Source organism: Leuresthes tenuis, unplaced genomic scaffold, assembly GCF_036924035.1.
Source record: "Leuresthes tenuis unplaced genomic scaffold, fLeuTen1.0.hap1 SCAF_3, whole genome shotgun sequence".
Taxonomy (NCBI): Eukaryota; Metazoa; Chordata; class Actinopteri; order Atheriniformes; family Atherinopsidae; genus Leuresthes; species Leuresthes tenuis.
The window spans coordinates 533,721-555,647 of record NW_027325357.1 but is presented as its reverse complement, the minus strand read 5'-3'; the positions used below and the strand labels follow the sequence as shown (position 1 = coordinate 555,647).

The following is a 21,927-nucleotide window of genomic DNA, read 5'->3' as shown; positions in this document are numbered from 1 at the left end:
GTTTATCACCTGCTTCCATGTTTAAATCAGATAAAACCAACTTCTTTACAACTCAAAGTCAGTTTTTAGCTCATTTCTTTTGGTTTTTCATGTCATTTCTGTCACTTTATGTGGTGGAGCTACAATTTAAACACTTTTCCTTCAATAAGATGCTTAAATTATGAAATGTTTTTCTTAGAAATGATGAAGCAGCAGAAATTAGTTGATTATTAATCAGTTTTCTGACATTTTTCCTCCGAACATCAGAGTTTAAAACTTTAATCTCTGAAGAGACGCCTTCAAAGTGAAACTCAGTGTTAGATTCTGTCCCCTCGGCTCGGCTCGGCTCGGCCCGGCTCGGCTCGGCTCGGCCCGGCTCGGCTCGGCCCGGCTCGGCTCGGCTCGGCCCGGCTCGGCTCGGCTCGGCTCGGCTCGGCCCGGCTCGGACAGAACCGGCTGAGGAGGTGGAATAAAAGCGGCGCAGACGGGTCACAGATGGATGGACTGATGTATTAAAACTGAAGGTATAAATGTACATTATAAAAGCAGAACCAGGACGACTCAAACATTTCCAACAGAAGTTTACATTTCATCCCAACAGATCTCCCAGCATGCAACACTTTGAACAGCTGACTGGAATGCTTCGGCTGATAAAACACTCGGGTCAGAGTGGGGGGGACGGCTTTTCACCACGAATAAAGGGGACCAACGGGCCCGTGGAGCGCTGCGGGAGCCGCTCGCCGCCCGCCTGTTTGGCTCCGCCTCCAACCAACGGAAACACAAACACATAAAGTAAGGAGCAGAACAATCCTGTGGACTTAGTGTCGTCTGTTACAGCTGAGCGTAGAAAACACGATTCTGTTTAAAACTGTTTAAAACGCCGTCCCGCCGGGCGCCGTCCCGCCGGGCGCCGTCCCGCCGGGCGCCGTCCCGCCGGGCGCTGGCGGAACACGTGTAGTGAACCTCGCCGTGTTTCATGTCCCAGATGCTGAGGAAGCAGTAAAATTCATCCGCCTAAAAACAACATGGAAGTGTCTGCAGGCCCGTGCACGCCCCTCAGAGTCCGTGCACGCCCCTCAGAGTCCGGGCGCGCTCAGTTAGTGTATGCAGGCCCGTGCACGCCCCCCAGAGTCCGTGCACGCCCCTCAGAGTCCGGGCGCGCTCAGTTAGTGTCTGCAGGCCCGTGCACGCCCCCCAGAGTCCGTGCACGCCCCCCAGAGTCCGTGCACGCCCCTCACAGTCCGTGCACGCCCCTCACAGTCCGTGCACGCCCCTCAGAGTCCGTGCACGCCCCTCAGAGTCCGTGCACGCCCCTCAGAGTCCGTGCACGCTCAGTTAGTGTCGCTGACGATCACAATCACCATGTGCTCCTCGTCCAGATTACCCACAGTCCTCCTGGCCGCCTGCAGGAACTGCTGCGAGAACTCCCCGGGGGGGAAGGCGTACAGCATGGCGCCCGGGCCGCCCTCCTTGGCGGCGGGCAGGCTCACCACCCCGGCCGCCTCCTTGTTCCGCAGGTAGGTCACCAGGTGGCGCAGCAGGCGCACCTGCAGCCCCGGCTCGGGGGCGGGCGCCTGGCGGTCGATGGGGCCCTGCAGCGCCAGCAGGATGGCGAAGCCGTCGGGCCGGCCCAGTTTGATGCGGCGCGACACCTCGTCCAGCCGGGTCTGGTCCATGCGCAGGCGCTGGGCGATCTTCAGCTGGCTGGGCTGGTTCTGGCTCTGCAGCCTCAGGCTGTCCTTCATCACGCCGTTGAAGAAGGAAGCCCCGCCCTCCAGCAGGAACAGGTCGGTGGGGAAGCTGCTGTTCTTCAGGGCGAAGAAGCCTCGCCACAGCTTGGACAGCGTGCTCTGGGCGTGCTCCGACAGCGTGCTGGGGGAGGACGAGGTGTGCGTGTCCGTGTGGGCGGCGGGCGACCCGGCGGCAGTGACCTCCGCGCCCCGGTGGTGGTTGTTCAGGTGGTCGCTGGACGACCTCTTGCTGTGGTGGCGCCCGGGTGGCGGCTCTTCTTCGTTGGCGGTGGCGTGCCGCCCCCCTCCGCCGCTGTCGGGGGAGTGGTCTCGTGGCTCCGTGGTGGAGTCGGGGGCTCGGACCCGAGCCCGGTCCGGGCTGGCGTCGGGGGAGACGGCGCCCCCGGGGCCGCGGACCCGGGACCTGCCGCGCTCCTTCTCCCGGTCCTCCGGCGGCCTCTCGGCCGACAGACTGCGGCTCCTCCTCCGGCTCCTCCTCTCCTCGCGCTCCTTCAGCCAGCGCTCCCTGCTCCGGCTGCGGCTCCTCGCCCCCCTGCGCCCGAACGCCTCCACGCCGCCCGCCCTCCGCTCCAGGCTGCGCGTGGGGCTGCTGGGGAAGTCTCTCTCCAGCAGGGTCCGCTCCCTGAGGGACAGCAGGCCGTGGGAGGGCGGCGGCGAGCGCTCCCGGGCTCCCCTCAGCTCGCGCTCCAGGCTGCGGTGCCGGCTGTACGCCTCGCCCAGCAGGTCGTAGTGGGCGGGGAGCGCCACGGGAGGCTGGTAGCCAGGAGGGAAGGGGCGGGACGGGCTCTCCTCCACTTTGGCGAAGTCCACCCTGAGCCGGCGCTCCGGCCCGCCCAGCGGGAAGCCCCTCATCTGGGTGCAGGCGGCCTGCGCCGCGTCCAGACTCTCGTACTGAATGTAGGCGAAGCTGTCGCCCTTCACATAGTCAATGTTCCTGATGCTGCCGAAGCGGTCGAACTCCCGGGCGAGCGCAGCCAGAGAGTTCCCGGGGCCCAGGCCGCCCACCCACAGCCGGGTGGTGGGGTTGGCCTTCCCGTAACCGATCTTTATCGGGTTGCCCCCGATCAGCCGGCCCTGCATGGCCACCTTGGCCCGGTGCGCCATGTCCAGGTTCTGAAACTTCACAAAAGCGTAAGCCCCGCCCTGTCCGCGCGCCGGGCGTTTAATCACCACGTCCTCGATGATGCCATACTTGTCAAAACCCCTCCTCAGCTCAGCCTCTGTCACGTTACCGTCCAGGTTCCCGATGAAAAGGTTGCTGGTCGCGCGCTGGTCGTCCTCGGGCTTTAAATCCTCCACCACCGGCATCGGGGGGAAGCCGTAGGGCCGCCCCCTCTCATCCAGCATGCCGTAGTAATCCAGCAGCCGCTCCCTGTCCCTGCTCAGGCCCAGGGTCTCCAGGGCGTAGTGTCTGGCTCTGAGCTCCCTGATGTTGCTCACCCCGGGCGCGGGCGGGGACAGGGAGCGCTGCCTGTACGGGTACGGCGCGTGCAGCGGTAAATATCCGGCGTCCGGCGGGGTGACGCTCCGCCTCCTCACGTACATGGGCTCTATTTTCAGCTGCCGCTCCCCCAGCACTAACCTGGAGGACTTGGCATGTCTGGCCTCCTTGGCATCCTCCGGGTGCCGGAAATTAACGTAGGCGATGCGGCCGAGCTCCGGCGTGTGCGACAGCTTCACGCTGACGTCCCCGAACTTTTTGAATTCGTGGAACAGCGCGTCCTCCACGTCCTCGTCCGACACCTGCGAGCCCAGGTTGCTGATGAGAAGCGTCTTGTACTCCAGCGTGCCCGGCCTGGCGGCGGGGAGCTCGGCGGCAGTGGTCCGGAGCGGCGGGCGGCCGAGCAGGCTGAGCTCGTGCCGGTGGTGCAGCTCCAGGGCGGCCGCCCGCTCCTCCCGGAGCCGCGGCTTCTCCCGCTCCCTGCTCCGGCTCCGGCGGTGGTAGCTCCGGCTCTCCGCCAGCAGCAGCGCGAGCGGCGGCGGCGGCGGCGGAGGAAGCTCCTCTCGGCGTGTGCTCTCCCGCTCCCGCTCCCGTATCCGCTTGGCGATGGCCCTGGGCGGACTCGTCTCCCTCCCGGCCTGCCTCTTCATTTTTCACTGGATGATGGAGCTCAAACTTTTCGGTGCCTGCAGCGGGGATCCGGCGCTGGGAGCGAATTCCTGGAGAGTTAGCGCGACAACGGAGGCAGACGACGGCTTCGGCGGCGAAACGCTTCCACGACGGCCGCTGGGTATTGGCACATTTACCGATAAAAACGGATAAACTCGTTTAAAAACATGTCAGCATCAGAGGAGCTGCACCAACGCCGCCATCTTGGACAATAGGAATGTGCGCTTTCCCTGAGGAAGGCGGAGACCGCGGTGACGTCAGCGCGGCGGACGTCACGACGCTGGACGCTTCGTTTTATAACATTTAATTTGAGCTCTTTTTCATTTTCATGGCTTTTCTTCATACAGACCTTCTTAATAAATCAATATGTGGAACATTCTGGGTCGTGAATCACTGACGGGTTTGAGTCCTGCTGCTCAGATGGAAAATACACTTTTTGTTCTTTTTTTTAGGTCATTTTGTGTTACTTTTGCCTCACTTTAAGATTTTTATGTTAAAGTAAAGAAGGCCTGAAGAAGATAGATGTAATATTTAAACAGCCTGCAGGAAGGCAAAGTGGAGCCTGTTACAGTTACTTTGTGTGGAACAGTTCGTCTTCATTTACAGGCACTTTTCTCTCAGAAAGTTCTTGTGTAATTATTGAAAATAGGATTGCAGAATTAGTCATTTCCTGGCAGATTATCCAAAAATGTGGATTATAGATATAAACCCAACCTAAATCCACACAGCATGATTTTAGTTTGTGCACAGTTTGAACCGTCAGAGTAACCCTGACGCAGGTCAGGCTTTGGGCAGCTGCTCCATCTGAGGAGATGTTCCAGCTGAACCGTTTAAACTGAACTCAGTGATACTTTAAACCTGCTGGAGTCAGTTCTGCTGCTCTATAAACTGAAAATGAGGGTTTAAGTTTCGATATCAGGATCAGATTTTTACACGATTGAAAACAAACATCCTGAAGTCTGCGTCATTTTCACCTTTTAATGAAAAAGTACAATAATACAGCCGTAACAAATGACTTCATGAACAGCTTTTTCATTCCCACAGTGGAAGCACACGTCTGGCAGTGAAGGCGTGTCCTCAGATCAATATTCACCCGTCACCACGACAGCATTCAGGCAGAAACTCGTTTTACTTTAGCTTTCAGAGCTGCTGGGGGGGGGCTGAGTTAACGAGGAGCAGAGAGCAGGAAACAGTCATGAAAAACTAAAGAAACTTTAATAAATATTTACTGTGAGTGGGAGGAGCCTGAAGCTAACAGAACCGAGTCTGCAGGAAACAGCGAGTCTGTTCTGATGCTTCAGGTTTCATTTCAGCCCAGAGGCGGCACCTCTGGACCCAAACCAGAACCACTGAACAGAACTGAGGAACGCTCTGAACGTGGCGTCCAACTCCAACGGTTCAGAGGGGCGCCGTCACAAAGGGAGGCGGCACCGAAGCAAAGAGGACATCAGACAGCTTTTAGGTTTAGGAATTTAATCTACTTTAAAATGTTCCATTTTGGAGCCTCTGAGGTCCAAACAGTTTTATTTATTTAACAGAAATGTGAGCTGAACTGTGGCCCAGATGAACCCGTGAAGGCAGATGAACTCGGTTCAGCCCAGCGAACTCCTCACTTACACCCAGTTCCTCTCTAAGCTCCCAAAGATGAGACTCTCCTGCTGAGCCAGATTCCTTCACCAGGACCTAAATCATCTCTCCACCCCGTTTTATTTGTGCCGATTGGGTTCTAAGGGTCAGACCGGGGCGCCATCCTTCCATCTTAATCGATTATTTGGGGGCAGTGATGAGGAAATTTAATTCAAAATGTGTTTAGCAGCTGTTAGCATCCTCTGGGAGTCGTTCCCCTCGGCCTTATGTACAAACACCAACATCTGCACACAGGACTGAGACGAACGGGTCGGCCCAGACTCCTCCTCACCGGACCGCAGTCTGGGGACAGTCCGGTCTGAAGTGGCTCGCTTCCCCGCCTGGTTACAGATCTGTCCGTGCTTTGGCGGCTGCGGGGGCGTACTTGGGCATGAGCTCCGTGATTTTACGGATGAAGTCGGACTTTTCGGCGCAGCCTTTGCAGGACTCGCCCCACTCCTCCAGGATCTTCTTCAGGTCCTTCACTTTAAGCTTCTTCAGGTCCACTGTGGTCAGGTCCAGCTGTTTGTCTGCGACAGAAACAGAAAGTTAAACCGGTCTGATGAGGAAGAACCCGAGCTGTCAGCAGAGCAGCGCCGGCTTCTCACCGTATCTCAGCTCACAGATCTGACTGTCCTTCTTCTTCAGCTTCTCGCAGATCTTCTCCACCGGCACGTGGTAGCTGAGCGGTTTGGACACCTCGTTGACCATCTTGGTCGCCGCGTCACTCGTGGCTCCGATGTAATAACACTGAAGACAGAAACAGGGACAAACAAAGCGCTGTGAAACAGTCGGGTTCCAGCTTTAAACAGCTGTTTAGGTGCGTTCTGGGTGATCCGATCCCAAGTGGACCGCTCTGAGCACAGCTGTGAACACTGGGAACAGGTCCCTCAGACTCAGGGGAAGCATCCTGGCGTCCAGGACGTGGATATTTCTGCTCCTCAGGTCTGCAGAAGCTGTTTTACACTAAAAATAAGGGTTTTAAACACCTGCTACGCCTGAGGGCTGAAACTGGACTGAGTTACGCCGCAGCAGCCAGGGGCCGACGCTTTCTTTACGGAGAATTAGGAGCGTTCACATGTGGCTACGGTGGCCCTGAAGTAAGAGAACAGAAAACTTTCTGTAGAGCATCAAACGAGGGCGTAACTCCCTCTGAGCCCAGGTCCAGCTCACAGTGGGTCTGAGACCTGATCCTGTACCGCCTTCTTTCTGTAAGAGAAGAAGAACGACCCGGCCCGCCTTCTTTCTGCAAGAGAAGAAGAACGACCCGGCCCGCCTTCTTTCTGCAAGAGAAGAAGAACGACCCGGCCCGCCTTCTTTCTGCAAGAGAAGAAGAACGACCCGGCCCGCCTTCTTTCTGCAAGAGAAGAAGAACGACCCGGCCCGCCTTCTTTCTGCAAGAGAAGAAGAACGACCCGGCCCGCCTTCTTTCTGCAAGAGAAGAAGAACGACCCGGCCCGCCTTCTTTCTGCAAGAGAAGAAGAACGACCCGGCCCGCCTTCTTTCTGCAAGAGAAGAAGAAAGACCCGGCCCGCCTTCTTTCTGCAAGAGAAGAAGAACGACCCGGCCCGCCTTCTTTCTGCAAGAGAAGAAGAACGACCCGGCCCGCCTTCTTTCTGCAAGAGAAGAAGAACGACCCGGCCCGCCTTCTTTCTGCAAGAGAAGAAGAACGACCCGGCCCGCCTTCTTTCTGCAAGAGAAGAAGAACGACCCGGCCCGCCTTCTTTCTGCAAGAGAAGAAGAACGACCCGGCCCGCCTTCTTTCTGCAAGAGAAGAAGAACGACCCGGCCCGCCTTCTTTCTGCAAGAGAAGAAGAACGACCCGGCCCGCCTTCTTTCTGCAAGAGAAGAAGAACGACCCGGCCCGCCTTCTTTCTGCAAGAGAAGAAGAACGACCCGGCCCGCCTTCTTTCTGCAAGAGAAGAAGAACGACCCGGCCCGCCTTCTTTCTGCAAGAGAAGAAGAAAGACCCGGCCCGCCTTCTTTCTGCAAGAGAAGAAGAACGACCCGGCCCGCCTTCTTTCTGCAAGAGAAGAAGAACGACCCGGCCCGCCTTCTTTCTGCAAGAGAAGAAGAACGACCCGGCCCGCCTTCTTTCTGCAAGAGAAGAAGAACGACCCGGCCCGCCTTCTTTCTGCAAGAGAAGAAGAACGACCCGGCCCGCCTTCTTTCTGCAAGAGAAGAAGAACGACCCGGCCCGCCTTCTTTCTGCAAGAGAAGAAGAACGACCCGGCCCGCCTTCTTTCTGCAAGAGAAGAAGAACGACCCGGCCCGCCTTCTTTCTGCAAGAGAAGAAGAACGACCCGGCCCGCCTTCTTTCTGCAAGAGAAGAAGAACGACCCGGCCCGCCTTCTTTCTGCAATAGAAGAAGAAGAACGACCCGGCCCGCCTTCTTTCTGCAAGAGAAGAAGAAAGACCCGACCCGCCTTCTTTCTGCAATAGAAGAAGAACGACCCGGCCCGCCTTCTTTCTGCAAGAGAAGAAGAAAGACCCGGCCCGCCTTCTTTCTGTAAGAGAAGAAGAAAGACCCGGCCCGCCTTCCAGGTGAGTATGAGCTCTTCGGGTCAGGACCGCCGGGTCGGGACCGCCGTGCTGAGGCTGTAAATGCAGCTGTGGAGCTGATCAAACACTGGCTGCACTACACAATCCAGATGTTAGCGGGTTTCTGGACCAGGACACAAAGTTCTGGTTCACAGTGAGAGTTGCAGACAGCAGAGTTCAGACGGTTCAGTTTGTCCACAGCAGCACCGCGGTTCGGTTCTGCTGGACCGAACCAAGTCCAGCATTAGGTCCGGCTCAGAGCTCCTCATCGGCTGCAGAACCGAACCTGTTGAAATTAGTCAGAACCCAGCTGGGACTCAGAAACATCAGTCGACCCGCTGACTGTGTGCGGTTCTGTACGACCCGCAGACCCGGTGGAACCGAGTCGTGCTTTTTGGGCAGAACATGAAATATCTGCTGGTTGGATTTCATTTTAAAAGCAAGAAATCAGGCTTCTGTCCACCAGAGGACGGACAGAACCAGAGTCCAAGTGTTCCTGCCGTGTGTTTTACTCACAAAGCGGTTCTCCTTCCCTCTGGCATCTTTGCAGCTCGCTGTGAGCGCCTTCTCGATGTCTGCGCTGTTGAATTTGGTGTCGCTGTCCTTCAGCGTCTGATAGAACTTCCCCAGAAAGGTGACGCACACTGAAACGAGCAGGAAACACTCTGGAGTCACTCTGGAGTCACTTTGGAGTCACTCTGGATTCAATTTAAATTCACTTTAGATTAATTTTGGAGTCACTCTGGATTCACTTTAAATACACTCTGGATTCACTTTAAATACACTCTGGATTCACTTTAAATTCACTCTAAATTCACTTTAGATTCACTCTAAATTCACTTTAGATTCACTCTGGATTCACTGATTAAAGGCTCATTAATGCTGCACAGCCTCCCACATAATCAGCTGTCGTTGGGGTCAGAATGAACCCGTGTAGATAAAGAAGAAGATAAAGATAAAGAAGAAGATGCAGTTCATGTGTCTGTGACGGTCTGTTCAATAAGTTTCCCGTAAGAGACGAACACAACCAGTCCGACCGCTCTTCTCTCCAGAACACTTTCTATTTTCTGTCTCTTTGATGCACATTAACTCTATACGATCCGTTTCCTGAACTGAAAAAGCTCCAGAACAGGAGCAGTGACAGTTAAACAGATATAATGTGATAAGTTTGATTCTGGATCAGCATGAAACTCTGAGTCTGGAGCAGAAAGAAACAGCTGCTGAGCTCTGAACAGCTTTTAATCAGCACATTAGTCAAAAACAGGCCGTTATTAAACCAGATAATCTAATAAACCTGAAGGTTCAAATCTGAGGAGACATTTTTATCACCTAAAACATTTAATTTCATGTTTACAGATTTTACTAAAAGCTTTTCCACAGCTGCTGCCCCAGATCAGAACCAGAAGTCCAGAACAAAGTCTCTTCAAACTGAAGAATAAATTATCAGAAACACTAATCCTCTCTTTTAAAGGCTTTTATACAATAAAATATTTATTGTTCTTTACGTTACTAAAATATTTGGGATGTAGATGTCTAAAAATCTCAGGTTTTTTCGTTCTTTACGTTACATTTAGTTTGTCTTATTCTGTGTTTTTAATCGTTTACTTTAGACAATAACTATCCATCGTGTTTTTAAGTTAAATTATCTAACATGTCCCATTTGTGAAATGTTTCTCAGTGATTCTTCCCTTCCTGCCTGTAGAAATGATCCGGACAGAAACACCGAGGCTCGGAGTCTGGTTCCAGGTGAGTTTCAGGTTCCTGGTCCGAGTCACAACCCATAACTACCCGTTTATAGCCAAGCGCTAACGTCAGCTTTAAGGGCCGTTGTGTTCCTGCCTTTAGACATCCTGCTACATCACAGATGAACAGCAAACAGCTGCGGAACCCTCACATGAAGCATGAAACAGATGTAAATCAGAGGCGCTGCTCGGAAGTTTCCGGCGCAGCCGAAGCTAACAGAGCGAGCTAACGGTCCTACCTTCACAATCTCCTTCTTTCAGGGCTTTAACAGAACCTGGCACGAGAGCGAGCGCGAGAGCCACCGACAACCCGCTTAAACACAACATTATGAGCTTAAAGAAGACGTCCGTTTAACCGCTGCTGGACAGGAACACTCCGTACTCATGAGTCTCCACCGCTTGAGCAGACAGACGCCGGTAAACTGAGCGACGATCCGGGTTTCCCGGTGCCACGTCACACGTAACCGGCGCCTGATTGGTCAGAACGCCCGGCTCCGCCCAGAATTCTCCACGAATGTTTCTCTGATTGGACGGAGGCAGAACATTCCGGGGACAACGTCCAGTTGGCGCGCTGTGATTGGTCCACAGCGTCAGCAAGCTCTCGTAACGTGTTTGAGTAACAGGGAAATTCAAGCTCATTAAAAGAGTAAAATGTTGTCCGATTACATGTATTTAAATTAAATAAGTGTTTAGGAAACAGTACCAAAAAGACACATTAAAAGGTTTAAAACGTGTCTCTAATGTGATGAAAGGGAACCAACAGATGATGGAAAGCTCCAGAACAACTAAAACATGAAGATACTTTCTACTGTCCTCATTTCATCACATCCTCCTGGAAATGGTATCCAGTTTTAGCCAATTCAGTAATCAGTAAACAGTTCAGACTTTTCAGATAAATTTGGCAATTTATTCACTGTAACCGACCACTTTAAAGTTCAAAGAAGGAAGGGATCTGCTTATTTCTGCCTCTACAGAGCAGAATATCATTAAAGCATTCAGGGAATCTGGAGGAGTTTCAGTGTAAAGGACGAGGGAGCAAGCCTAAGCTGGACCCCGTGACCTCTGACCCCTCAGACGCTGCATCAAGAACCGTCATTCATCAGCAGCTGATAGAAGCACCTGGACAAGGGATTACTGTGGAAACCTTTGTCAAGCACCACAATACAGAGTTCCATTCACAAGCTTTACTGTGCAGGAAAGAAGCCTGATGTTAACCTCGTCCACTTCTCTGGGCTCGGAGGCGTCTGGGATGGACCGTCACACGGTGGAAACGTGTGCTGTGGTCAGACCCATCAGTATTCCACATCTTTGTTGGAAGAAATGGAGCAAAGAGCAAAAGCAGCATCCAGCCCAAAAGTGTTGGGAGAAGGAATGTGTTGCAGGTCTGAAATGTAAAGATGGACGTTTGTTTGAGGCGGAACATGAAGGATCTTCAGCTTTTACTGAAAGATAAGCCCAACTACAGCTTTTTCTTTGGAATATCCCTTTAAAACACAGTGGAACAGTGAAAGAAACAGATGAGATGAAAGAAAACGGCGTTGGTTTCAAACTGAGTTTCAAAGAGCAGCAAAGTGAAGACGACACATTTTCCCACAAATCATTTTGCTTCTTTATTGAGTGAACTGAATTCAGACAGGTGACGTTCAAGGTCACAACACCACACACAGAGTCGGCCCCCCGGCTGCACCAACAGCTTTGGCAACGTCATTTGTAAACGTCAAATTTAATTAGAAAACAAACTGCTCCATAGAGCAGGAACAGGAGGTCAGTCTGAACATGTGAGAAGCAGCAGAAAGGCTGAGCCATCTCTTCTCTAAGTGTACATCATCTCCGCCATGTGTGACATCTTCTTGGGGATGTAAAGATAATACTCCATGTAGCCAGAAAGGTCCTCTATTGTGATGTCGTCCACGTAGGCCCGGGCCTGCTCCGAGCAGGACCGGGGGGAGCCGGACAGCGCCGGCGAGGAGGCCGAAGGAGCCGCTGCTGCGGCGCCGCTGCTGCTCAGAGTTCTGGACGCGTCCTCGTGGCCCGGCAGGCTCCTCTCGCACTCGGAGATGACGTCCCGGAGCCCGGTGAAGGAGTACACCTCCACGCCATGCCAGCCCTGACGGTGGGACCTGCAGCCGCACTGGGGGCCGGCCTCCTGCCCGCCCTCCTCCCGGGAGTCTGCCGCGCCGCTCTGAGCGCAGCAGCAGGGGGCCCGGGGGGCCTCGGTGGAGCCCACACCGTGGAGCTCGGACAGAGCGCGGAAGTCTTCCGCCCCGCCGCAGGCACTTTTCCCAGGACAGACCTGCTCGGTGCAGCGGGCGTCTCCAGAACCCCCCGTGTCCCACGTGGAGGACGGCACCACGGCGGGGACCTCCTGCAGGGACGGCGAGGAAACCACCCCCCCGACTCGTGTGTCATAACCAGCACGAGACCCAAAAACCAGAGGGGAGATGTGTCCGGGCGTGCCCGAGGAACACAGCTCCGTTTGGACCGGAGCCGCCGCCGCGGGGGCCGTTAATTCATCGGCTGCGGGCCGAGGCTCCGCGGGCACGGCCAGGCGCTGGTGCTTCAGGCAGCCGCCGGGCGGCGACAGCGCCGAGGCCGAGCTGTAGGTGAACTTGGGGGGGTGCAGGATGGGGGACTTGGACCTCCGACGGCGCTGGCTCCGAGATGCACCCCTGGAGGTTTTCCTCATGCAGCTAAAAGAGGAGAAAAAGGAGAAGTGAAAAGGTTTTCAGGCCAATAAACGAGCTTCTGTCTTCATGACGGGTTTCTGGACAGAACCAGAGCTGTGAGGGGGGTGGAAACGGTGCTGGACCACAGGGTTCTGTTTCCGACAAGCTGGCTTTACAGCCACAGCAGCCGATGCTTCTCATGTTTCTGTCTGGATGCTAACCTGCCTCTTCTTCTCTGGTTTTATATAAAAACAACACATTACAGAACCAGAACTCAGACTGAGGAGGAAAATGTTCCCATCCGGACGTCTACCAGCTGAACTGGGCCCGGCTCAACCTACCAGTGCCAGTTGTCCTTCGAACAGCCGAGTTTGGGCTTCGCTCCGCCGCCGCCGTCCAGACAGGATCGAGACGCTGCTCTGGGGGTCAGCGCCTCCGAAACACTCACAGATCCAGTTAAACTGGGAAGATAAGAAGAAACCGTCAGAACCATCAGAACATCAAACGTTCAAAAGTGATCTTTGTTTTATCTGTTAAACTGTAATAATTCTCTTATTTCTGGATAAAAATAAGCCAGAAACCTTCCTCCAGCCCCCCCACAGAAGAATAGAGCTTTATTACCTGTATCACAGACACTCATCACCTCTACCCCCCCCCAGCTTCTGTTTTATCATGAAACACCAGCAGCGTTGGGCGTTTACCTCTCAGCGTCCACTCTCAGCTTCTTAAAGGCCGTCTGCAGCGTCTCGTCCTCACAGTCTTTACCTCCTGCCTCCATGGTGGGAGGAGGCTGCTCCGACCAGCCACCCAGCTGCAACACACAGACAGATGTTCAGCGGCCGCCTCCTCTTTAACACCAAGCTGACAAAGGTACGGCGCTTTGGCTCAGACTGAAATAAAACGAGTCAGTGCTGAAGCCGAGGAGGTGAAACCATAAAGGTGTGAACAGCACCGCATTTATCTCATCTGACCCGTCAGATCAGCTGATCTCATGTCAGAGTAACACAGCGGGGGGGTTCACACACGACAGCAACACGTCTGAAAGGAAACTTCTTATGAACCGAGACATCTGAAGCTTAAACTGTTTTAAAATCTCATGAAAAAGATGGATGGATTTAGAAAATAAGGTGCAGATTATCTGATTTAAACCAAACAACAACTAGTTATTGTCCTTTCTGTCTGTTCCATCAGCAGCTTTTTAACATGATGACAGAAAGGTGCCTCACTATCTGCTTTGGGTGGGTTTGTTTCACATAATGACTTTTCATCCATTATGAAAACTCTTCAGTAATATCAGTAAAGAAAAAACAGCATCTTGGCTGTAAAATGCAGTGTTTCTGATTAACTACATTAACCGGGTCAAGTAACACGATCTGATCCCATTTAAAGGTGCCTGGATTTGTGCAATTTGTTCATTTTTATCTTCAAGTAAGAGTTGGTTGCATGTGAGAGACAGAGGGTCTGAATGCTCGTGATAAACTAAGCAAAGACACATCTCAGAATATCCAAAACAGCAACTCAGATGTCGGTGTCCTGCAAACTATTTGAGCCATTTAATCTGCAGCACCCAGCTGATTATAGCAGGTGCAGAGTCACACTTGAATGCTAAAAAGAGAGAAACTTCTTGGATGCCTGAACATCTTTGCGATTTTAAACCAAAAACAACTCACCGCGTCTATATTTTAAGTGTAATTTAGTCGTTTAAGGAGGACAAACAGAAGATAATAACAGGCCCAACACGTCACTGCCGTTGAGTTAGCATCAAGTTGAGTGTCAACAGTTACTGAAACAGCTTATTTGGCTGTACAGATTAAAGTGGAACACAGGTGTTCGCGGACTGTTATATTTATAGTCAACAGTCGCCATCACTGTATGTAAACCGGGGATTTCGTAAGCACTCCTATCCTGTTGGGCTAGTTAGCTTAGCATGCTAAGCTAAACTAGCTACCGTCTATCTGGATGCAATTTAAACGGCTCTGAGCCTCTTTAAATTCAAATAAACAATGAAGGTGATACCCACGGTTCAGGTTATCCTGGTCCCAGCACACACAGAGAGAGAAACCCAGGGCATACAGGATGTTTCTGTCGATGAGGAGCAGCCAGCGAAACTAGCGGCAGGGAGCTAAGAGGAGCTAGCTGCCGCGGCTGCCTGACGAGCGAGAGGAGCCAGCTCTGAACCGCGAAAACACGATCTATGCTTCGGGGAAAAGATGTCGCATTGAAGCCCTGGGCTCGTTTCACGGAAACACACACGAATGACCAGCAGTTGTGGATAATGGTAGCGACTAGGGGCTCAAAAGTTATGGAGAAATTCCCGAGTTTTCTCCGCCCGCAGGTTGTTTACAGTCAAACCGTCGCAGTGACTCTGCAACAACGCGAAGCTGCGCACGTCGGCAGCCCCAAACCCGATGACGTCACTCTGCACCGATCCGCTTTTTCCGATGTGATTATTTTTTAGAAATATCAGTCTGAAGGAATATCACGCGCACACCCCAACTGAACCTAATACAATAGATTTACACGTATTTTATTTTATTTTATTTCAAACCCGTATTTTTGGGGAAAGGAAGAGAGTCATTTAAACATTTAATAGGAAATGTGTTTTAGACTGGATTGTCTTTTAAATCAAGTTTTTGGTTGTGCTGTACTCTGCAACATTGTTTAATGCTTGTTATGTCACAGTTATTACATAGTACAGATACATAGTCAGACTATTTGTTATTATTGTTGTTGTGTTTGTCTGCGCTGCAACTGCAAACCTAATTTCCCCAAAAGGGACAATAAAGCTCTGAAGTGAAGTGAAGTGAAGTGAACTAAACTAAACTAAACTAAACTAAACTAAACTAAACTGAACTGAACTGAACTGAACTGAACTGAAATCAAATTAACTGAACTGAACTGAACTGAACTGCTCTGAACTGAACTGAATTGAACTGAATTAAACTGAACTGAACTGAATTGAACTTAATTAAACTAAACTAAACTGAACTGAACTGAATTGAACTAAACTAAACTAAACTAAACTAAACTAAACTAAACTTAACTAAATTAAACTGAACTGAACTGAACTGCTCTGAACTGAATTGAACTGAATTAAACTGAACTGAACTGAATTGAACTGAATTAAACTAAACTAAACTGAACTAAACTAAACTAAACTAAACTAAACTAAACTAAACTAAACTAAACTAAACTAAATTAAACTGAACTGCTCTGAACTGCTCTGAACTGAATTAAACTGAACTGAACTGAACTTATTTGAACTGAACTGAATTGATTTGAACTGAATTGAATTGAACTGAACTGAATTAAACTGAACTAAACTGAACTTATTTGAACTGAACTGAATATGCTGCATTCGGGGACAACTCGAAATTTCTGCAATTGAACGAGGACGAATCAAACAAAACCACACAGAGTAGCTTCTGTAACTCTCAGCCTGAACCCAGAACTACGGCTGACGAACTGAACGTAAAATAACTGAACAACTGAATACAAAAAGCTGCTTGAATTTGTGCATAAAAAAAATCCCATTGTCATTGTAATTTTCGAGGGACCAAAATGCAGCGTTAATAAAGAATTTATGACGTCAGTGTTACATAAAGGGCATCCAGCCCGTGTTGCTCATCAACAGTCCGACCAAGTCCCATTTATCAGCGGCTCAGATTCTTTATTTTTAACCTTATGTTCACCAACAGCAATTTGATGGGATTCAATCTATTTAAACTCTGTTTTGGGCTCAGTTTTTATCCATTAAAAGCAACAAACTAATATCTTTGTGACCCTGTGAGGAGCGAAAAGGTTGCTTCTGTTTCCACTGAAGGCTGATGCTCTGTGAGCATGAGGCAAATATTCAGCCGAACTTTCATCAAATCAAACTGTTTCATTTGATTTTTTATGCAGAATAATGTCCTTTTGTGTTTAATTTAATGAGATTATTATGTGTATTACTCTAACTTCTGTTCGCAGGACTATTGTAAAACGTCTCTTTATGTCTTATTTACAGATTGAATTAATTTAAATGTATATTTTTGTTAAATTGTGTGGACCACAGCATGCAGTGGTGCCATGTGGCCGCCAGGAGGCAGCACCCGCGCTGTTAAACGTCAGCTCAGTGTTTGCTCTGCAGGGTTATGAGTTAACTTTCTGCACAGCCCAGAATGTTTCAGCTGGGTGTGTCTTTTTCTCCTCTGGGATTGAAAAGAGCCAAACAGTGAAAGAACTTAGGTAATCAAACCTGTTCTGCACCAAAGAAATCACATAGTTCAGCAAACAAAGGGGGAGGAAACCCAGCTGATCTCAGGCTCATGTTTGTTTACGGTGATTTCCCAATCCGTGCACCTCTCTCTGCTCTTCTGTGAGTGAACTGAGCAGCTAAAATAAGCTGGAGGCCTGATTTTGTCCTAACATGTCTTGTTCAGCTAAAACTTGCCAAACAGAGGGGGTTATGGGTGCCTGATGTCATCTCTGGAAAGTCACTAAGTGCTTTATTCTAGTCCTGTAGTTAAAGGATTATTTCAGCCTGATGTGTTTCCCTTTAATGTGTCAGTTTGTGAGAACAATAAACGCTGATTTGGTGTGAACCTTTTCTTCAGAGATGAGTTGTTGCCCAATAAGAGTCACACATGGCTGAGATTAACCAGTTAAGGCCACTAAAGGCCCCCTGCAGGGTTTAACCTGATTATAGGAGACAGATTAGCTTTCTGCCACATTCAGTCATTCAGTGAATCTGAAGTTAAGTTTCTATGAAATGGGGGGGGGCAACATTTAGTGACATGATAAAAGCTGTTCAAAGCAACTCAAATTCAATAAATTCCAAATTAGTCAATAAAAAGAAAGGAAAGCAACAGATTCCAGAGATTAAAGTAATTCCTCAGCAGCAGCTCTTTTCCTCGTGTGTCCACCACAGCTGATATTTCTTCCTGTTAAGGCAACTGCTTCTTCTACTGAATCACAGCCACTGTAAATGTAGCCTATACTGCCCTCTTGTGGTGGCTCCACGCAGCCGCGTTTAATCCCTTTAAACCATCACTGGAAACAGGTCTTATTTACATTGTTTTAACTTTACAGAAGCTCTCGTGACTAAATGCTCCGTAAATCCTTCCGAAATGAAACGCTCGCCCTCTTTAGCTTGTAGGACTGATTCTGGGATGGGGGATTGCTTTGCTGACCATGATAAATCGGCGGTAATAGCTGCAGTTTCTGGTTGCCCCCCTTGAACACTTTGATATTCTCCTGATGTCTCAAACAGCCTGAACTGAACTGATAACCCTGAATAATACAGAGGTCTGCTCTTTATTCATCTGATGATCGATATCACCGATGTTCTGGTTTCCATAAGCATGTCAGTACAACCAACAGCTCCTTATGAACAGCATAGTTTCATATTTGAGTTCGTCTGACGCCGTATTTTCTGTCATTTCTTTATCTGTTAAGAATGAGTTTACTTTTAAAACATTTCAGAAACACAAATTCTCAGCTGAAGTTAGTGAAAAGCTAAACTTTGGGGTCCTGGTTGTGGTCAGCTGGGCTCAGGCTGGGCTTCCAGCTCAGCCCCAGACAGACAGGAGTCCTGCTCACAGCTCCTCCTCAGGCCCACTTCATCATATTCTCATGAATTAATTAGAGCTGAGACGTTTCTAAGAGCTGCTCAAGGTTCTTTTAAAGCTTTCTGGTCATGTTTGCAGCTCTCAGACCTGACAGAACTGTGAAATATGCATCAGACATGCATAAAACATCCCAGAGTCAGAAATAAACCGAAGCTCTGATAGTTTCTATGTGATGAAGCAGCAGTCACGGCTGTCTGGGCTTAAAGGAGTTCACTGGAGACAGGGGCAGCCTTTCATGCTGCCAGACTAAAAGTTCTCTGGTCTTCGAAGGGTTTTTCTTTCCTGTTTCATTTTGTAATTTGCTCCTTTGTGCTGTTTGTTTTGCCTGAAGTTCTGCTTTCACACCTGGGGGGTTTCTACAGAGAAACATTAGTGACTCGTTGCTTATTAAACTCATAACTGCAGCTGTTTATGCTCAGAGTTCAGATCACATGGTGCACTGGTGTGATTTCCACTTTAATGGAGATCTGGGTTCAAATCCCTGCATCAAAGGTATTATCTCCAGTAGGGTCCTTAGGAAAGACCCCCCCACCCTCTCTGTAAGTCGCTTTGGATAAAAGCATCTTCCAAATGCATAAATATAACATAAAGTCTGACTTTGTAGCTAAATTGACTTTTAACAGAAGGACTGATTGACTGTCAAATAGATCCTTGATATTGATAAGTTGAAAGTTTATTCCAGTGTGTTAAAAAATGCTATTTTTTGTATTTTTCCCATAAGAAATCGCCCACAGATAGTGAAATATTTCAGATTCAAAGGAAACGTGTGCACAGCAGTATTTACAGTCTGTAAATGCAGAGAATCTGAGGTCTGCTGCCACATCTCACTTCCTGCTTGCTGCTCTCAGATCAACATGAAGACGAGGGGAAGTCCAGCCAGAAGACAAAGGTCCCCTGACTGCTGGGAAGAAGCTGTGTTGCTGTCAGCCTTTAATGTGGCCGTGAACGAGCCGGGAGTTTTGTCGCTTCTCTGTAAAACCACAGAGTTTTCACTCTCAGCAGCTCTGTGAGAGCTCTCTGTGGGAGTCGTTTATCAGAACCGCCTCCAACACATTTCTGTGTTCATGTGAGAATAAAGACCAGCGAAAGTCCCTCCTCACGGGACTTTCTGCACACTTTGGAGCTGGCAGCACAGTAATCTGCAGCCTGAGAAGTTTTCAGTGACAGCTCAGGCCTCAGAAGGCTCCTGCAGGCTGGTTGGTTCTTGTGTTTTCACTGAGGTGCAGGATGTGTGGAAACAGGTCTGAGCACAAAGAGCAGCAGCAGCTGGGAGGAAATGATGCATCAGCAGGTCCTTCTGACTCCCACAGCCCGGCCGGTGTGTCTGATGGTTGAATGAGTCGCTCTTTGGACCAATGAGTCGCTCTTTGGACCAATGAGTCGCTCTTTGGACCAAGGAGTCGCTCTTTGGACCAATGAGTCGCTCTTTGGACCAATGAGTCGCTCTTTGGACCAAGGAGTCGCTCTTTGGACCAATGAGTCGCTCTTTGGACCAATGAGTCGCTCTTTGGACCAATGAGTCGCTCTTTGGACCAATGAGTCGCTCTTTGGACCAATGAGTCGCTCTTTGGACCAATGAGTCGCTCTTTGGACCAATGAGTCGCTCTTTGGACCAAGGAGTCGCTCTTTGGACCAAGGAGTCGCTCTTTGGACCAATGAGTCGCTCTTTGGACCAATGAGTCGCTCTTTGGACCAAGGAGTCGCTCTTTGGACCAATGAGTCGCTCTTTGGACCAAGGAGTCGCTCTTTGGACCAAGGAGTCGCTCTTTGGACCAAGGAGTCGCTCTTTGGACCAAGGAGTCGCTCTTTGGACCAAGGAGTCGCTCTTTGGACCAATGAGTCGCTCTTTGGACCAATGAGTCGCTCTTTGGACCAAGGAGTCGCTCTTTGGACCAAGGAGTCGCTCTTTGGACCAAGGAGTCGCTCTTTGGACCAAGGAGTCGCTCTTTGGACCAAGGAGTCGCTCTTTGGACCAAGGAGTCGCTCTTTGGACCAGTCAGTGAAGCGAATGGCTGAAACCTGAAAAGTGTTCTGCTGAATCCTGCCCAACCAAACACAGCTGGACGGTTTTCCACTGAGCTGTTTTCTGTGGAAACACATTTTTCTGAGCTGGTTTGGAAGCATTTCTGCTGGGAACTCTTTTTTCACATCTGTTATGATGCGTAACCACGGCAACGGGAGCGTTCCTGACCTGTTGGAGCAGCTCGCTGAGCTCTCCGAAGCACAAGTTATGCCTGGAATAAGGCCCCAAACCAAGAGGAGACGTCTGGGATGCAGAGCAGGAAGAAATGGAGGAAAAGGTTTTGTTATCCATCTGGAACAGCTGATCGTTGATAATAATGAATTCTGCAGTGATTAATAATAAAGTCTTATTGAGTTAAAATATGTGAAACATTAAAAACAATAATTCTTTTACACTACAAACCAAACACAGCACTATTTACTATAGATATAGATGTACTATAGATTGAACGGGTGAATTTACAGCCTGGATGAACAAATGCACTTTAGATCATTTCTAATGTCAACGAGCTTCTTGGCCGTTTAAAGCCATTAAGACCAGAACTGCTGGAAATCACGTTCTGAGCCGACCAAACGGACCAATCACAGCCCTCACGGCCACGTGGCGTCAGGGTTTTTGGAGGCGCACGTCAGGCTGCGGCGGAGAGGTCAGCGTCGTGACCTTAAAGCAGAAACTATGACTCACAGCGGTCCGGGGAGCCTGGAGTCCAACGATCCTGAAATGAATGTTCTGCAGTGAAAACCGGACCAGTCTCCAGAATCTGACCATAGATATAAAGATATAAAGTAAAGATAAAGATAAATATAAAGATAAAGATAAAGAAGATAAAGATATAAAGTAAATATAAAGATAAAGATATAAAGTAAATATAAAGATAAAGATAAAGAAGATAAAGATATAAAGTAAATATAAAGATAAATATAAAGATATAAAGTAAAGATAAAGATATAAAGTAAAGATAAAGCGTGCGCACGGCGCCGGAAACGAGGCGATGCCTGAGATCCTTCAGGGATTCACTCTTTGACTTCTTAGAACTTGAATTCGTTTTGTTTGAGTTGCACTTTAACCCCGAGGTTCAGTCTGATGGTTTCTCAATAAAACTTTATTGTTTTATTGCACTGCACAAACATTACAGACTGTTTCTGTTTCAGTTTATCTGTCATTCTGACCTCCAGCAGGTCAACGTGAACCAAAAAGTTCTGCAAAGCATGTGGAAGGAGGCAAAGACTCGGCTGCATGTTCACAAAGTGCTGCACCGGTAACGTAAAAAGGATTCAGAAGTTCTCACCAAGAGAGAAAGGAAATATTCACAATAGGTTCTAACTTCTCAGCAGTCCTGGTGTAATTCATATTTGTCTGAGACGCTTCCCTCTTCTTTGCTGCAGGAATGCAGGACATGGGATCAGGTTCCATCACAGAGACTCAGATTCTGTTACCTGAGCAAACGAGGAGCAGCAGAGCTCCACATGATGGGCGTCATGAGGCACGAAAAACGAAAGGTTCGACTTCTGAACCGTCGGCCCGTCAGAACGCCGTTTACTTTGGTTTTAGTTTGGACTGTGGAGGCTAAAAGCTCTGCAGCCACAGCTGAGGTGCTGCTGCTGCACGCCTCAGACTCACTGCTCAGATACAAATATGAATCATTATTATCTGTAATTCGTCATCGTGGTAGAAATCTTTTAGAAAATCATTTAAAATGCGTTTTACTCGCCAACAACAGAGTAAAACATTTAAATATTTAAAGAATTATCAGAAGGAGTCGTCAGTTTTCCATGAAACGTCTCATCGGTCCCTTCATGACTTAAATCTTTGTTCATCTTCGTTGCAGAAAAGTCAGTCGAGTCGCCACAAAAAGAGTCGAACAACGACACGGAAATGAT

The 21,927-nt window shown here is 49.6% G+C and overlaps 3 protein-coding genes across 3 annotated transcripts; all 3 read right to left on the bottom strand.

The window, feature by feature from the left end:
* Positions 1-384: 384 nt before the first annotated feature.
* On the bottom strand, positions 385-4,067 carry rbm15b (RNA binding motif protein 15B). The gene has a single exon (XM_072381353.1). The coding sequence runs from the start codon at positions 3,819-3,821 to the stop codon at positions 1,311-1,313; it is 2,511 nt and encodes an 836-aa protein (XP_072237454.1). The 5' UTR covers positions 3,822-4,067; the 3' UTR covers positions 385-1,310.
* Positions 4,068-4,806: 739 nt separating this feature from the next.
* On the bottom strand, positions 4,807-10,185 carry manf (mesencephalic astrocyte-derived neurotrophic factor). Its single transcript, XM_072381352.1, has 4 exons — positions 9,989-10,185; positions 8,524-8,651; positions 6,075-6,216; positions 4,807-5,996 (listed from the first exon to the last, which is right to left on the bottom strand). The coding sequence occupies exons 1-4, from the start codon at positions 10,074-10,076 to the stop codon at positions 5,812-5,814; spliced, it is 543 nt and encodes a 180-aa protein (XP_072237453.1). The 5' UTR covers positions 10,077-10,185; the 3' UTR covers positions 4,807-5,811.
* A 1,148-nt stretch (positions 10,186-11,333) lies between these two features.
* oser1 (oxidative stress responsive serine-rich 1) lies at positions 11,334-14,802 on the bottom strand. Its single transcript, XM_072381351.1, has 4 exons — positions 14,436-14,802; positions 13,117-13,226; positions 12,757-12,876; positions 11,334-12,439 (listed from the first exon to the last, which is right to left on the bottom strand). The coding sequence occupies exons 2-4, from the start codon at positions 13,191-13,193 to the stop codon at positions 11,563-11,565; spliced, it is 1,074 nt and encodes a 357-aa protein (XP_072237452.1). The 5' UTR covers positions 13,194-13,226; positions 14,436-14,802; the 3' UTR covers positions 11,334-11,562.
* Between the last annotated feature and the right edge of the window lie 7,125 nt (positions 14,803-21,927).

What these genes read in the sequence shown, in the direction of transcription:
- rbm15b (XM_072381353.1), bottom strand. Translation starts at nt 3,821, where the DNA reads ATGAAGAGGCAGGCCGGGAGGGAGACGAGTCCGCCCAGGGCCATCGCC.
- manf (XM_072381352.1), bottom strand. Translation starts at nt 10,076, where the DNA reads ATGTTGTGTTTAAGCGGGTTGTCGGTGGCTCTCGCGCTCGCTCTCGTG. An exon ending in GAAAGAAGGAGATTGTGAAG is followed by an intron (nt 8,652 to 9,988) that starts GTAGGACCGTTA and finishes TGCTCGTTTCAG; the next exon opens with TGTGCGTCACCTTTCTGGGG. An exon ending in GATCTGTGAGCTGAGATACG is followed by an intron (nt 5,997 to 6,074) that starts GTGAGAAGCCGG and finishes TTTCTGTCGCAG; the next exon opens with ACAAACAGCTGGACCTGACC.
- oser1 (XM_072381351.1), bottom strand. Translation starts at nt 13,193, where the DNA reads ATGGAGGCAGGAGGTAAAGACTGTGAGGACGAGACGCTGCAGACGGCC. An exon ending in CTGAGAGTGGACGCTGAGAG is followed by an intron (nt 12,877 to 13,116) that starts GTAAACGCCCAA and finishes TTATCTTCCCAG; the next exon opens with TTTAACTGGATCTGTGAGTG. An exon ending in TCGAAGGACAACTGGCACTG is followed by an intron (nt 12,440 to 12,756) that starts GTAGGTTGAGCC and finishes CTCCTCTTTTAG; the next exon opens with CTGCATGAGGAAAACCTCCA.